General features: G+C 43.4%; 1 protein-coding gene and 1 long non-coding RNA gene across 3 annotated transcripts; one reads left to right on the forward strand and one right to left on the reverse strand.

Annotated features, from left to right (window-relative positions):
* Positions 1–111: 111 nt before the first annotated feature.
* Positions 112–11,337, reverse strand: arrdc2 (arrestin domain containing 2). Of its 2 annotated transcripts, XM_035647529.2 has the most exons (8): positions 11,205–11,337; positions 10,098–10,352; positions 3,312–3,529; positions 3,108–3,210; positions 2,750–3,006; positions 2,481–2,643; positions 1,866–2,026; positions 112–1,549 (listed from the first exon to the last, which is right to left on the reverse strand). In XM_035647529.2, the coding sequence occupies exons 2-8, from the start codon at positions 10,348–10,350 to the stop codon at positions 1,496–1,498; spliced, it is 1,209 nt and encodes a 402-aa protein (XP_035503422.1). In that variant the 5' UTR covers positions 10,351–10,352; positions 11,205–11,337; the 3' UTR covers positions 112–1,495. The 2 variants fall into 2 exon arrangements, with proteins under 2 accessions (XP_035503422.1, XP_035503421.1); XM_035647528.2 differs by lacking the exons at positions 10,098–10,352; positions 11,205–11,337 and adding an exon at positions 5,233–5,656.
* Positions 11,333–15,441, forward strand: LOC118318159. The gene is made up of 3 exons (XR_004795631.2): positions 11,333–11,470; positions 13,498–13,602; positions 13,898–15,441. It is a non-coding gene; the product is annotated as an uncharacterized LOC118318159 (long non-coding RNA).
* The last annotated feature ends 913 nt before the right edge of the window (positions 15,442–16,354 follow it).

Genomic DNA, 16,354 nt, shown 5'->3' on the forward strand with positions numbered 1-16,354 from the left:
GTACCAATCCACTCGCACGCAACATGCTAGACAGAAGACAGAGGGGCTCTACTAACAAACAAGTACAGCTCACATACCAGTCAAGGTTCAAAGAAACTCTAGAGACAAACATCCATTTAAGATTTACTTTTTATTATTAGAAAAAGACAATTACAAAACTTTGGCAAGATTATAAATCAACTATGGCATTTGTATAAAAATACATTCTTTTATTTTTTTTCAGTGCATGCCAAGGAAGTCGCACAGCTGACCCTGAAGACCAGTTTTTTTTTTTTTGGGAAGTTGAGGAGAAAACATGGTCCTCGAGTTCGTTTTTTTTGGAATGTTTTCTGTCCGTGTAACTTCAGTGGCATCTCCAGCTTAAGGCTCCACTTGAGCGCTGAGCGGTGTGCCGCGGCTGAGCTTCACAGAGCGCCACAGCACCGAGGCATCTGGCTGCCATCACAAGCTTCAGACCACATGGCTCAGAAGTCTCCATCTCCTCCTTTTGTTTAGCAGCTGAGAGAGCTGATCTACAAGCAGCTTTAGACAAACTGCTCATCCTACTTTGTTTTCTCTTTTTCACTGTGCTGACCACAACCACAGCTACCTGTGTCCCCAGCCATCGCGTTGACACAACACTTTTCTTGGAATTCATCCGCATACAATCCAACCGTTTTTTGTTCCAAGTTCGCTCAGAGTTCTATTCATCTCCATGAGAGAACGACACCCTGAAACTCTCATACAAACTTCTACTGCAGATTATTAAGGCATACGTATTTTTCCCTTTTACATATTGTTACCTGCATGCATAAAATACATCAACAGCTGCTTATTTGTTCCACCATGGCACCTTCAGATACAGTATGTGCTTTCAGTAACAGTAGAAATCTTCTCAGGCACACTGCTGTTGAGTCACACAATGCTTCGCAATGTGGGTTGTTATAGTCCTCTGTGTTGCCAGGCAAACGGGAGTGGAGATTATAGACAATTGCACTTCTTCCTTTACGCCACTCAACGATGACAATGTACTTCTTAACATATGTCAACCTATCAAGAGCGACTTTCTAACGTCTGAACACCAGTTGCAACTCCAACTCACCACCTGAAAAATATCAAGTGATCTCCCCCCGTCCACCACCCAAGCTCCTTAAATCTCAAAAATCTCTTCACGTGAGGGAATCGTTGATTGGGAGGTATTGCGGCTCGCTTTGTCGTGAGCCAAAAATCACTTGGGGAGGACAGGAACTGATGTAGAGAAGTTGCTTCCCTCTCGACAGAACAGGAAAGCGTCCACTTTACTTTGTGGACTGGGAACGAAGTGGCAGCTCCGCCACTGACACCCAGGTCCTGTGAGCCCCTTCTCTGCTGACCTCTCTGTGGCACTCCAGTCCCTCTCCACAACACTTGGTGGGACCAGGTACCATTTATCATAGAGAAGTAATCCGGGAGAAGTCAAATCTCTTGATTCATTTCATTAATTTCAGTCGGTTGACTTTCAGGCCGAGCTCATGGTTCAACACGTCATGCAGCGAGGTCTCATGTTGATGGGCTGAGGGTTGGGGTCAATCTATGGGCAGGAAAATAAGAAAGTTTAAGTAAGCAGAAAATGTAAATTTTCCTCTAAGGAAAAACATTCAGAGCTATAATACATCTTCCTTTATTCAGCCTACACCCACAGATATATTTTCATGTAGGTACAGTTATACAATTCACCTGTCATCTCAAAAGAAAATTTGGCATGCAAAAGTGCTGCAGGGTTTGTTGTTTTTTTTTTTGTTTTGTTTTTTAAATCGGCACAAAAAAAAAGTCCCCAAGAGCCCTTGTATGTGCCAATCAAAAGGAACTTGTGGGTGATGAGGGTGTTGTTTCAGTCGGGGACTCACCTCGCAGTACACCGGTGGAGGTCGGAAGCGAAACTCTTGGACAAAAGCCCTGAGGGGGCGCTCAAGGATCCCGCTCAGGTCATCAGCCGGCGATGAGACCGCCGTGTTGTTGCACTGTCCAGCCTCTTCTGCTGTCACCACAGAGCTGTAATCTGGAGGAGCTGCAAGGAAAGAGGCGGGATTAGTCCAACTGGTCTGACTCAACTTAACTGCCTTTTGCACTAACAAAAACCCTGACATGAATCTCAGCTGAATCGAAACCTGTGTTTGTTTATGCATGTTGGCATCTGACCCAGTGATCATATTAATAAAAGAGGGAACAGGGTCACAAACTCAGAGGTTAGAGAAACTCTTCAAGAGCAAAAAGTAGCAACTTCTGACTTTAGCTGGACCTTGTGAATCCGACTCACTGACAAGCAAACATCCTTGAATTATGTTGACTGATTACTTAAAAGGTGAAAATGACGATAAAGAAAGTCAAGTGTTTATCTTCCCATTTTTAGCATGAAATGTTGAACAATGTTCAGCTAATTGAGCTATGTTCCTGCCTCGTTTGTGACATGAAAATAAAAAAGTTCATCTTTAATAATCAAGTATGTACAAAAGGACACTTACGCTCAGGCTGCTCGGGGATGGCCATACGCAGCCACTCCAGGTTGACGCTGTACTGGCTGCTGACGCTGGAGGTTCGACTGCCGAAGGGATGGAGGGGAATGGTGCCTATGACCAGCGGCAGCTCCAGACACATCTTTGACGTTCCAGGAACATCAACACAAACCTGTTAGGGGGAAAAGCGGAGAAAGGTTGGGATCCAGCAACATGCGCGGAAAGAGAGGAAAGCATTTGAACTCAAGAGAAATGAAACCGCAGTTGACTAAGCTCACCTTGAGCATGTACTCCACTTTGATGATGCGGCATTGCAGGATGGAGGGCCCCACAGGAGGGATTTTGATGGCGCGACCGTGCCAAGTCTCCCGGCATCTGGCGCCAACAATGTCACCAGACAGCGTGGCCACCACCGAGCGCTTCTGTTTCATTGTGCCGCGGGCGATGAACGTCTGTGTCTGAGTGATGAAGGCTTTGGGCACAACGGATCTGGAGGTAGAGTTGTCAAACTCCGCAAAGACGGGTATCACCTCACCTGCAGAGAGGGAGAGCGCGTTACAAATTGCAGACACTTCTAATCTGGCCAGCAAAGAATTTATCTATGGAGGTTGTTGTTTTGCATGCTTAGACTCTTACCTGGAGTGTAGCCTTTGCGGTCGATCTTTGCCGTAACTGACACCTGTCCAAAGTTGCGATACCATGCCCGCGCCATCTTATCCTTTGTTCCAGCCTGTGGTGCCTGGAAATGATGAGACCCAATGAGCAAGTGGCCGAGAACTCCAAGAAAACAATCAAGTTTGTAATGAAACATTCCTGAAAAGTGAGGCCTGAGATGCTCACCAGTAAGGTTGGTGTGTTGATGTCGATGGGCTCAATGACGGTAAACTCCTTCTTCAGCTTCTTGACGGTGGCCCACGGCCTGTGTAGCTTGACCTTGACCCAGTAACGGATGCTGCCATGTTTCCCCTCGAAGGAGGTGACCAGCGTCTCCTCTGGCAGCTGGAAGCTGAATGGAAATTCATGTGTGCCAGCGGGAAGGACGATTACTTCGCCGTTATCTGAGGAGGAAGAAAAAAAAATACATTTAAGTTACACTTCATTCACTCGTCGTTTTGTTCTACAGGACATTCAGAGTAGCTTCACTCAGCCTCTTCCTGTTGATGTCATGTTTGTATCAGGAAGCAGAGCATTAAATAATAAAGCACTTCAGGACAATGAAATAAAGTTTCTTAACCTTTACAATGACTGCTTATCTGATTCTGTGTAAGGAAATTCATACTGCACAAGAAAGGAAGCAAACAGCTGGAGGTAAAGTCCAGATAAAACTTTGCAGCACAAAAAAAAAATCCTTTCAATCATGTCAACTTGGTGATTGAGTATGAATAGATTGTTTGAGCACGACTTTTGCTGAAAGCGAAATCTCCCTGTGTTTCTTTGCAGTCACATGGCCGCTGTGCTTGTTCAGAGGGGCGGTTCTCGCTCCATTGTGCTGAGCGAGGACATGTTTTTCCTCAAGCTGTATTATACAGCCCCGTCTCATCTGCTCTGTTTTTTCTCTCTCTCTCTCTCTCTCTCTCTCTCTCTCTCTCTCTCTCTCTCTCTCTCTCTCTCTCTCTCTCTCTGCACAGGTCCAGGAACACGTGTTTGCGTTTAACAGACTCAATGTGTTTTGTCCGTTTGTTGGCTACAAGCTCCCATTTGTTTCAAATTACAAAAGCGTCGCCGTCGAATCCTCTTAATGGATCAAGTGGGTTGTTGTGAACCCCCACACACACACACACACTTCCAAAACATATTCATACACCAGGGACTAAACTGATTTCCATTATATTGTGTTCTTTTAAATTGCTGGTTGCATGCAGATTTGCAAAGAAGACAACCGAAGCAGGAAAACGCCATAAAAATGGACAAAGCCTTGGCTGTGCACTTCCTGTGTGCACTTGAGACCAAAACAACCCCCGTGTCCAATGAATGAAGGCAGAGCCGAGGTTTGCCCACTCGCGTCACACGAGAAAAACAACCCAGGATTTTCTCTCGACCGAGGAAACGTCCCATATCAGGACAACAGTTGTTTTCACTCTAACAAAGCTGCATATAGGCAGCTGACGGAGCATGTTCTCACTCTCTTACGGTACTGTAAGGTTTTTATTCTTGCATATCCATTTATGACCAACAGAAAAAGAAAAAAATTCTAAACCAAGAGAAACCAGAAACCAAAACAAAAGTGCTTTTGCCAAATGAATGACTGGACGTGAAGATTCCTTGTTTTTTTAAGCGTTTTCTGATTCAGGATGTTCACTTTGATTTCTTCAAGGAAGTTTTGAACAAGAGAGTAAACATCCCTCTTGGAAGGCTCCGGATTAAAAAAAAAAAAAAAAAAAATCACCTTTTTGTTTCATCGCCGAGTATTAATCAGTCAACTCTGCAAATACGGTAGAACAAGATTATAAAATCATGACCACTTGTTTGTTTTTTGTTCCTTCCTGGTACAGGAAGTACAAAAACAAAGTGGGGTTTAAAAGGTTGACATTTAAAAAAGGACTGTGTTGTGTTCAAGTGCCCACACTAAACTCATGGAAACAACACTATCCCCCGGTTTGCAAACAACCAGGCAGTGTCTCCGGACAAATACAACCCTCTCACTGTTGTTCCATCAGTTTGGCGTCAAAGTGGGGACGTGAGTTTTGATGTGTGCACCCCCCCCCCCTCCTCTCCTCTCCTCTCCTCTCCTCTCTCTCTCCATCACCGTCAGCCGACTGACCTGCCTGCAGCAGCACCTCCCGCCGGTTCAGGTACTCCACCTCGTCGCTGTAGTTCTGCGTGTACGCGGTGCTGGAGCCCGCGGACCGGGACTCGGTCCAGTGGACCTTGGCGAAGCCCTCGGCGTGGAGCTTCAGCGATGCCACGCTGCTCGCCCCGCCGAGCTGCAGCAGCACGCGGCCGGACACCACGTCGCCGCTGCTGAACACCGGCGGACAGTCGAACTCCGGCGAGTCGAAGACGATGTCAAACTTTTTCAACTTGTCGAAAATCATTTTGTCTTTCTTTTCTTTCTTTCTTTCTTCTTCTTCTTGCAGCTTGGTGCGAATCCTCTGGAGAAGTGTGCGATTGCTCCGCAGTGTGTCGAAGTATGTCGAAGTCTTCAGACTTGTTTGGAGCTCGGACTGTTGTGCTCGTCCGGGTCTGCAGCTCTATTTGCAGCCGGAGCGAGTGGGCGGGGCTTCGAGAGGGTTATTATGTAAGGCCTCAGGAGAGGTTTGAAGGCTGGGCGGCGCCGCCTTCAGGTGCTCTTCTCTGCCACCGACTTTTAACTTCTGCACTTGTGAACAACAGGACATAGCATTCATTTGACTGCTTTATTCGGTCAGTAGAGCCGAGTCAATCACAAAAACTTATCAGAAAAGTTTCCAATGGGGAATATTTGTTTTAGTACAAACACTGCAGCAGCTGTTCCCAACAACAACAACACTTTCAAACAGAGAGGTAAAGTCAGTTGCTGCTGCTTGAAACAAAAAGACTCGCAGCTCTCAGTTTGAAACTACCTCTGCTTGTTGGATTGATATGTTAATTATTATGTTGCATTATTACACCGAGGAAACAACTCGCCTGGCCATAAAATCACCTATAGCTTTATTTTACTATCAAATCATCAATAATCACCTGAACATTTACATGGTTCCCTCTGAGGAGACGACAATTGCAGACACATCAGAACAAGTCTGGACAAAGGCAACCACCTCATGACGTCAGCATTTACAACAACCGAAACCTTTATGAAAATGAAACTAAAAAAAAACCTAAATGTACGGTCACAAAGCTGACACATCTACCATGACTCCTAATCACCTGATTTGTGACAACGTGGGTGTCAAGTAAAATTTCCACTTCCTTATCAATATTAATTATCATCTGACTGAGCCACTTAGGTGCATCTCTTCTCACAGCGCCCATAATTCCAGACTGAGCGTTAACGCACCATAGTAAACATGAGGACTGGGTGTGGAGGGAGCCCAGAGGAAAACAGGCTAGCCTTATGATGATTGATGGTTACAGGTTCTTAGAAGAAAACAGGCCCACTGATCATGCCTCAGTCTGGCAAGGACCCTCCCGGCACAGCTCAGGAGAAAAATTGTTTCACTCTGGACCGAAGCTGTTTACTGCACTTCTTCTGTGTCGCTCAGAGCATGCTCACACACATGGAAAACACACCGCTATGCACAAAAGCATGAAACCGAAAAACAACTACTCTAATTGTACCTTCAATAATAATGGGATACAACGCCAACAGCACAGCAGAACTGCAAAACACTACTTAAAGAAAACGTGTGCAGCAACTGGGTCACTTGCATGAATCATGGCACCCGTGCAGTATTTTAACACCTTTAACTCACTTCCAACATTTTCCTCCAAAACTCTTCTAATGCAATCGATAAACTAGTCACAGTCACCCTCGAGTTGGGTTTCTCCCTTTCAATCAGTTCAATGGCGTTCAAGCAAGAAATCAAGTCTGGTCTGAGAAAAACAAAGTTGTTTACTCCTTTGTTCCCAGAGATGAGGAGTTAGCTGTCCACTGCCACCAACTGGCGGTGTGGAGGCAGTGTGCACAGCTGCAGGACTACCAGGAAGCAGTTACAGCCAGGAGATGGGACTCATGGGAGTGAATCTCGGGATGTTGTGAAGCATCAGATAGACGATGCTTACTAGATATGACAAACCAGTGTCTCCCCTGACTGTCATTTTTCTTTCTGAACTCCATGCAGGTTGGCATAACAGTAATAAGTGCATGGCGCTTTTACTGTAAATACATTCAAGAAACTCTGGCCTGTGGTATAAATTAAGCCCAGTGCGCCACCTGGTGGTGACTAGGAGCAGCACCTGGCTCCTTCATGGCCGTCTGGTCTCTGATAACGTGAACATGAAGTTCCCTGCACTGACTGATGGAACTGATAAGTGCAAATGACTCACTGTGATCAACTTAATCATGGCTGTAAAACATGTTCTCTGTCTGCTTCAGACTGAAGTAAACATATTTAGCCCTGAGAGTTCCTCACCGTTTACCAGAAGAGCTGCAGAAGTGCGTGACATTGTAAAACAAATATCAACATTCAAGCCCATGTTAAGAAAAGACTCCACAGTGGTCTGACAAGTTGAGTCTTTGATACATTTTCCCTTGAACTGAAAATGACACAATATTGTAAAATGAATGGACAACAGCAGCTGGCAGCAAGGTCTAGGGCGGGGTGGAGGGGAGCCACGTGTTGTTTTCCTGGTTGCCGCGGCAGCACAGGCTGCATTTTTTTCAAACATCCCCCACCGCTTCCTCTTTCCTTCCTTTCTCCTCCGTCTTTCACCTACTCCTCATTTCTTGCTGCTGCTGCTGCAGTCACAGCTAAACAGAACCAAACACAACATCCTTGTTTCTACTCCTTCATATTTATATTTAGTGCTTTGCCCAAGTTGCTTATTTGCAAATGTGGTGGGTGAATAAAACAAATGTTTCGCCTGACAGGATTTTGGGAAGTCCATGAGAAATTTGAAGCTTGGCACAAACAATTAGCGCTGTTATTTCCTGGAAAGATAAACTGACTGATTGCTGCTTTGTCTCTTACTAGTGCAAGTAATTGTCTAAAGTCTAGAAAACATTCATTTTGTAAAATCTTATGTTTTGTTATGATTTATATTTATTTGACCACCGTAGAAGATCTGTAAACTACCTTATCAGCAGAATTATATCATGTAGACATTTGGACATTTTAAATGGCTATGTGGAATTCTATGATATCCTATTTGTATTAGTATTAAGTATCTGTCTGTAATTAAAGCTGCATTAGGCAAACAGGTATTAAAATGGCTAAGAGAGGAAACTGTGAAAACTGCATTATTAAGAAATCCCACATGGTGACATCGAATCAAGTCAAATCAGTTTTATTCATACAACCCAAAATCACAAGTTTGTGATTTTTAGTGATCACATCATCTTGTGGTGATTTATTAGGGGTGGGAGATGTGGATGTGGATCTACTACAGTATGCGCTATGTGAATTTATACAGAGATGCTCAGAGATCATGAGTGAATAAAATAACCAGAAAAGAAAGTTTGTTCTTTGGCAGAACGGAAGGAAGGAACAATTGTGCTGAAACAATTAATTAATAAACATACATTTCATTATAATATTAATCTGTTAATCATTGGTAATTTGTCAAGTAAAAATACCAAACATTTGTTATTTACAGATTTTTTAAATTTGTTTGCTTTCTTTTCTGAATCGCATGTTACTATCACAATAATTTGTTGTTGGGGGTTTTTTTGCAGCCGCTCAGTCTAAAACATATAAAAAAAGAAGTAAAAGAAAAAAATTGTTTTATTTTTGGTAACTGATAGTATCTGGTGATTGGTGTTGATATCGTCTGTATTTTAAAGCCTAAACAATGAATACAAAATTATGGACAATCAATAATTGAAATATGAGTCACTTGCGGACTTAAGTACAGCATCCCAGTTAATGGGTGATGTGTTATTGCAGCCACAGTGTATGATTTAGCCAGAGTTGTGGGCTGAATATACAAAATGACCTGAGTGCACCTTTGACCACAGTTCATACTGGATGAGGCTGTTGCAGCACTAAATGACCTGGAGATGATACGCTGTATGGAATGACATTTTAGATTCAACTACTTTGAAACGTGTTTAGCTGTCTGTATTCTGCCAAAGCAACAACAACAACAACTACAACAATAATGCAGCTTCGGTCTGAGACTCTTCATCTGGTGTCAGTTCATATTTATCAGTCCGACCAGATTGGGGAGAAAAACTAAATGTACTGTTTACTCGGCATCTAATTAAACATTAACCACTATGTACAATTTATTTACTCAGCTACTATGGCCAATATATTCGGCCTCTGTATTCAAGCTGCCTATTGCCAGGAGAATTTCACCCTTGCACACAGAGTAACATCCTATCACCAGTAACCCAGTCGTGATTATTTGGGCTCAGCACTAATGGATTTGTGTTCAGTCTTAACTGGCAACTGTATCTGCACGAGCCAGCGACGACTCCTCTCCCACGTTTCCATGCAACACATGAGGCCCAGCTGGCTTCATTTTGTAAACTGCAGCGGGAGAGACACAGAATCCACCAGCTGGCACATGACCGAGCATATCAGCAGTTTTTCATACACATTATGTAGAAGAGAGAGGGCAAGCTTTTCATCCACCAACTACGGATTGTATCTTACAAGAATATTATAGAAGTACAGTAGGGGACAAAAAGAAAGTACTAGGTCAGAACAAGTGACACAAATATCCCTCCTTAGAAAGAAGTGAAGGAACTATTCTGCATTTTAAACAGAAGCTGAACCCGCTTTGTGAAACAGCGTGATTAAAATGTATTCAACTGTCTTAAATATAACTAACTAGGTCTATATTGAATCATTTACCAAATTTAATATGCAAAACGTAGAAATTTGTATCATCTAAATGTTACATCATGGCATACATCACTCAGCAGGATAGCTATTGGGTTGTTTGCAAGAAGCACCCTGATAAGATAATTCACCCTGCCCAGCCAGTCTGACAAATAAAACGCTCAGGTGACTGAGCCCGTCTGCAGCTTTCACCACTGACCTCTGATCAGATGCTGTCTCTTCCTGAAGTAGGTGATCTTGGACGTGTAGTCATTATAGACAGAGTTCATGCCACGGTTCTCCAGCCAGTGTGCGGTGGCCACCCCTCTACCCTGCACCTTCATGGAGTGCACCCGAGTGTCCCTGCGGAGCTCCAAGACCACCTGGCCGGACACCACCTCTCCGCCCGTGAACGCTGCATCGGCCGGACCATCCAGCACCAGCGTGAAAGACCTTATTGAGCTCAACGTCATTCCTAGGAGAGAAGACAGGAAGGGTAACAAAAAGTTAGGATTGTGTTGAAATGGTTTGCACGTGCTGTAAACCAAAATGCAAAAAAGGTCATAGATTATTGAAGAGTCTGCGATGGCTTTTCTGGACACCAGGGAACCCCAAAACATACAAAATGTGCATCATTTTTTTTATGCAATCTTTCTGGGCTGCTCTTAAACAGAAACTCAAATGAAACTTGTAAAGGGTGGGGCTGGGTGGTTCTGCTCAGGGTCCCCGACATGTCAGAGCCAGCCCTGCCAGTAGACACTGCAGCAACGGCTGTCTTGGTTGTCTTGTCGAATATGGTTTAGAAAGGTTTATTAACATACAATGTTATACTTTGTCTTACATTGGCTCTTGAACACTCCCTTAATCTACACTAAAAAAAAGTCTACAAATTATATATATTATATAATATTTACACACACACACACACACACACACACACAGACACACACACACACACACTAAATCATTATTATCTTTTCATGATTCCTAAACCAATTCGGTATTTGCTCGGCGCATTGATACACGCAGTCGAACAACAGCGACCCTTGTCCCAAACTGCAACATGTGAATAACACCGTCGTCGTGACCGACTGTCACGATTCCTCCACCACGACAAGTAGTCCCGCTCCAGCAGGCAGAGTACGAGTGACCGTTTCCTCTATATTATTCACATTATCCGTCACCCGGCCGGCGCGTGTCCAACGGTCATTTGTGTAATCAGCAGGGTGCACGTGACAGCCAATCAGGCTTGGGGACACCCCGGGACTACGTCTTTAAATACAACACTTGTGACCGTTGACGTTTTTAAAAGACTCTTAACACTCACCCGCGGGACGTGTGCGCCACGAAGGTGCACGGTCCAAAGGCCAACCCTGCGTGTCGAATCCGACCGAATGTGTAATGCGGACCGGGTCTTTATAAGCGCTGGTAGGTCTTAAAACGCCTATAAACAAGGCGACTGTCTGTTTTACACCAATGATAAGGAACACATGCGAGTCACGCCCGCCCACTTTACCACGGAGGAGGGGGATGACGAGGAGGAGGGGGACAGCGTGGACAGCTGACTGTAGGTCAAGTCGGGCAAACAACAAGGTGATTTTCCAGCTGTACCTGTCAAAATGAATCTGTGTTGTCCGTTTTTTTTAATTGTTTGTACCTTTCAAAATGAAACTGTTTATTGTTCTTTTCTGGTAGACCTGTGAGTGAGCAGAGATGTAACGACTCAAAGATATAAAGAGTACTTGACAGCAACACTGGGGTATAGACGAAGACCGTATATTAAAATGTGGATGTAGTCATTGGGTCTGGAAGGCGTGAAACCAATGCATACTCTCAAATGACCAGCAGAGGGCGACTCTACCGGCTGCAAAAAAATAAGTCAGTTTCTTTAGAAGTGTATGAGAAAACTTGATTCATGACGTCAGTAAACATTTTCCTGAGGAGTTTATGGTCTCAATCTCCAGTTTCAAGTCTTCTCCAATACAGCATGATGTTCATTTTGTAAATTGTTGTCTCAGTTTAGTGAAATAGATGATAAACACATTATGCACTGCGGCGTATACCAGCGTGATTGACAGCTAGTACCATCCAATAGGTGCATGTTTGCAGGTGTAGGTTGACGTACAGTGGACTAGCTCACAGTCAGGCCAACGACCCACTCCTCCAAATATGGTTACTTCTGGTTTTAAAAAAATAACATGGCACTGACCAAAAAACTCAAGGGCCCCAGACCCAATCCTCAGGTTAAGTCCATGTCATTTCTGTCTGTAATACAATTAATCACACATTGGGAGAGTGTGGTTGCCAAGGCTCTGACAGAGTGTGGCACAGGATGATGAGACGTAACAATTACATCAAAATGAAAAATACGCTTTACAGAGATTGAAAAAATAAAAACAATCCGAGGACAGAAAACAAAAATGAGAAGCTGGGGATGATGACACCTGTGGTCAACAGCCTTTAAAAACAGGTGGGTAATATGGATTTTTCCAGAGGGTGAGGGACTTCCACAATCTCCGGCTGGTTGGGCGGATGGTGAGCTGACCCATATCAGAGGACCATTCTTTCTGGGATGGTGTGAAGGGGTGGAGGAGGTCAGACATGTGCTGTGGGGGCCAGGGCATGGAGGGATTTATAGGTGAGGAGGATTTTGTTCATGATGCAGGACTTGCCCAGTGAAGATGGAAGAGGGGGGGTAGATGTGCTGCCAGGGCTTGGTTCGGGTGAGAACCCTGACAGCTGAGTTCTGCACATACTGGAGCCTGTTCAAGTCCTTGCTGGCTACAGGACTCCATTGCAGTAGTCCAGATGGGAGGTGATGACGGAGTGGATGATATTGGATTTATATTCAGCTCGTAAATTTCATTCAAGTTGGCTGAAGAGATATTGTTTCTCAGTTAGTCCTGGTTAAAAAAGTGCAGCTGTACCCCTTGTACTTGAATCTGGATTTGTTGGTCAGTAAACATTCAGCTCATGCCTGGACTGCTGCCGTGGGACCAGGTTTATGAACTCCACATTCGGTTTATTTACATCCGCTCGCCTGCCAACTTTTTTTTTATCAGCAGAACCTGCATATCAGGGTCAAGGCCGTGTTATTGCTACAACATGGATTGTTTTCACAGAGTTTTGTGGTCAATCATGCTTGAAGGAGGGAATGAGAATCTCTCAGAAACAGACGCTAACCTTCGTCGTAGCAGTTTAACATTGACAGTGTAAACAGTGTGGAAGTAGGACAGTCGAGTTCAAGGCTTCCTGGTCTAAATATGACAGGCGAGGCTAAAGTTTATGTTTAAGCCACCTAACTGCTAGAGCTGAATTCGTTTTTTTTACCAAACAAAAAAACCATGTGTCACAATGTCATTTAAGTCACTTCCTTAAACATTTTTAAAGTTGGAAAACCTGTAAAATTCAAGTGATAGTCATTTGTTTTCATATCCCATTCAGTCACTTATTCATAAATAAATTCTCAGTTTGGTCTAGAAGCCCTGCTGACACTAACAGTCACAAAAAGGAGCTATCAATATATAACCAATACTGCACAATTATGGAAATTCCATGGTGAGAGAAGAATAAGTTTGAATATAAAAAAAAATGGTTGGATTTTATCTTTTTTTTTTCAGGAACTGGACAAGAACACAGGAGCCAGGACCAAGTGCTGATTCCCAGTCATTTGATGACGAAATGAGAGAGGAGCTGGCTGCAGCCCGGGTGCTGCACGATCAAAGGTCTGGCTGTGTAGTCTTCACTGTGGGTGGTGCTGAAGTGTCGTGTGGACAGTGGAAACCTGATGTTGTTCTATTTCAGTAAAAGACAACAACAAACAATTCAATCATTATTATATAATATTACAGTGAGCAAAGACAAAAATGGAGATGTATTATTGCTACCACTACCACAACTATTACCACCTCTGGCGCTACTTTCTCTATCCCAACTGTTACACAAAATGGAGAATGTATTTTTGAGTTTATTTTATGATCGCTCACGCTCTGTGGTAACTGACACGCTGTCTGTTTGCAGGCCTTCGAAGGGACAAAGTCGGTCTTGGTGGTGCTAAAGCTAAGCCCAGCGTCTGCCAAAGAGATTAAACACATTTCATATCTGCCTGTACCTCCTTATATACACACGCACAGGAGCGATCCATCACCTGGCCCACTCAGTATGTTGCTTGGCAGCTGGATGGCTGGTCTGGCCTGCTCTCCGTCCTTTTTGCCATAGTTCTCTTTTGCTGTGGTTGTGTAGTACAGGCCTGACAAAGCTGGTGGGCTGAACTCTACATGGCTTTTGGACATCAGCTCAGGCCCAGGCACATACACTGGACGCTCTGTGTGGTTCAGCTACAAAGAGTTACAGTCATGCATGGTCAAAAAATGACTTTCATAATTTACTGCCATACCAACTCAAAATCAACTCCACAGTCTATTGTGAAATGTGCGCAAAGGTCATACATTTACCTTTAAGTGAAGAATGTTCAGTTTACAATGTATATGACATTATTTACAAGTAAAGTTATAATTACAAAACAACAACAACTAAGTAGAGTCTGTTATCTCACATCAGAGAAGGAGATTCTGTTCGTTGTGACTGACATTCTTTCTCTGTTGCAACTCGTATCAGTGTCCCCCTTGGGCATGGAACTGAAATTTTAGTTTCTCCTTGTCGTCATAACCGGACTGCCTGAGAAAATAAAAGGAGGTATGTTAATCTATAATACTGTGGCATATTGGTCTGACTGGTTCAGGATATAAGTAAGAAAAAGGTAAGTCATGATACACAGACTGTGTATTGTACAGTAACACGCGGATATCAAGGTCATCCAGGAGTTTTACTAAGAGAGTGTTTCAACACGGCTGAGATCCCATGTCAAAGTTGTGTCCCAACTGTGATATCTAAATACTTAAAATACTTGTCAAGTGTAAAAGATCATAAAAAAAAATGTTTTAGAAAAGTAAAGTTAACACTAAACAGTATCAGCGCAATACAGTTTTCTCAAATATATAGAGTGCAGAAGAAATATGAGGTCATTCATGTTTATGTTTTTACTTTGCCCATTTGGCAGCTAAATAATTAAACTGAAAAAAAATAGAATTTTAAAAGTGTCACTGTGGGAAATTTAGCATAAAATCTGGACTTTTAGTGCAGGAAACACTCACCCAGCTTGTGATAACAAAAGGCTTCTTTGGAAGTAGATGACCATGAGTCCTCAGAGAAATTTCCAAGGTTAAGCTTTAAATGCTCTTTGATCACATGTGGACTGTAGCAACAACACAGATATTGCTTTTATTGCATTTGCAAGGGGGATAAATTCAACAGCAGATTTTTAGACCATTTTACAATTTTGGTTTTTGAGGCCTCAGAGTCAATAAAATGTCAACCGATAAAGATTCACACCCAGAGATCTCATTGATTGACTTCTTTTACTTGACATATCTGTGTAAACTGACTCACGAGGCGGGAGCTTTACAGTGAAGCAGAAAAGCTGCAGACCCGCAGACTGTGGGCCGGCTGAATGACGCAGTGTGGGTTGTTTCTCTCTCTACAATCTTCACAGGGTCACCCATAATCACTGAGGAGTGCTGGAGGAAAGACATGATGAAAACAGTGACAGTCACAGTCAGTGTAGGATAATCCAGGGTGAGCTCATGCTGTCACTGGTTTGTTGAATCTATTAAAAAAAAGATTTTAAAGGTGTTTTCAATGTAAAATTGGAATGCCCAAAGTAACTGGTAATTATAGCTGCTGTGGAATCAAAAGTACATATCCCCCTGAAATATAGTGGAGTGGAGGTGTAAAGTAGGGGAAAATGGAAATGCTTGAGTAAAGTAACGACCTCAAACTATTGATACAATATTTAGGTTCAGAGTTATCCACATTTGAATCAAATATTCCAGCCTAGGGGTGTTAACTTTGAATTATCATGATGGCTCATGACCAAAAGTCACATGCTGTGTTACCTGGTCCACAGGCTGAGCAGCTCTGCTCCAGGCTCCCTGGAAGGTGTCGTTGTGCTGCGAGACAAAGCTGCGATGGCGCTCGTCCCCTTTTATTGTGGGAAAGCCCTCTTCGAAAAAATGAAGCACATACATTTTTAAACTTAAACATAGTTATTTCTGCAGGATTCGCACATATAGCCTCTTTCACTGTTATTCATTACAAGACAATGATTTTGTTATCCTGGCAATTATTTATTTTTTTGAATGTTTAACAACTTCTTTAACTGGGGCTGCACGGTGGTGTAGTGGTTAGCACCTTCGCCTCACAGCAAGAAGGTTCTGGGTTCGAATCCCGGTTCAACCAGGGCCTTTCTGTGTGGAGTTTGCATGTTCTCCCCGTGTATGCGTGGGTTCTCTCCGGGTTCTCCGGCTTCTTCCCACAAGGAAGACACCAAAGACATGCAGAATGGGGTTAGGTTCATTGGAGACTCTAAATTGACCGTAGGTGTGAATGTGAGAGTGAATGATTGTCCGTGTCTGTATG

Source organism: Scophthalmus maximus, chromosome 13 (genome assembly GCF_022379125.1).
Source record: "Scophthalmus maximus strain ysfricsl-2021 chromosome 13, ASM2237912v1, whole genome shotgun sequence".
NCBI lineage: Eukaryota > Metazoa > Chordata > Actinopteri > Pleuronectiformes > Scophthalmidae > Scophthalmus > Scophthalmus maximus.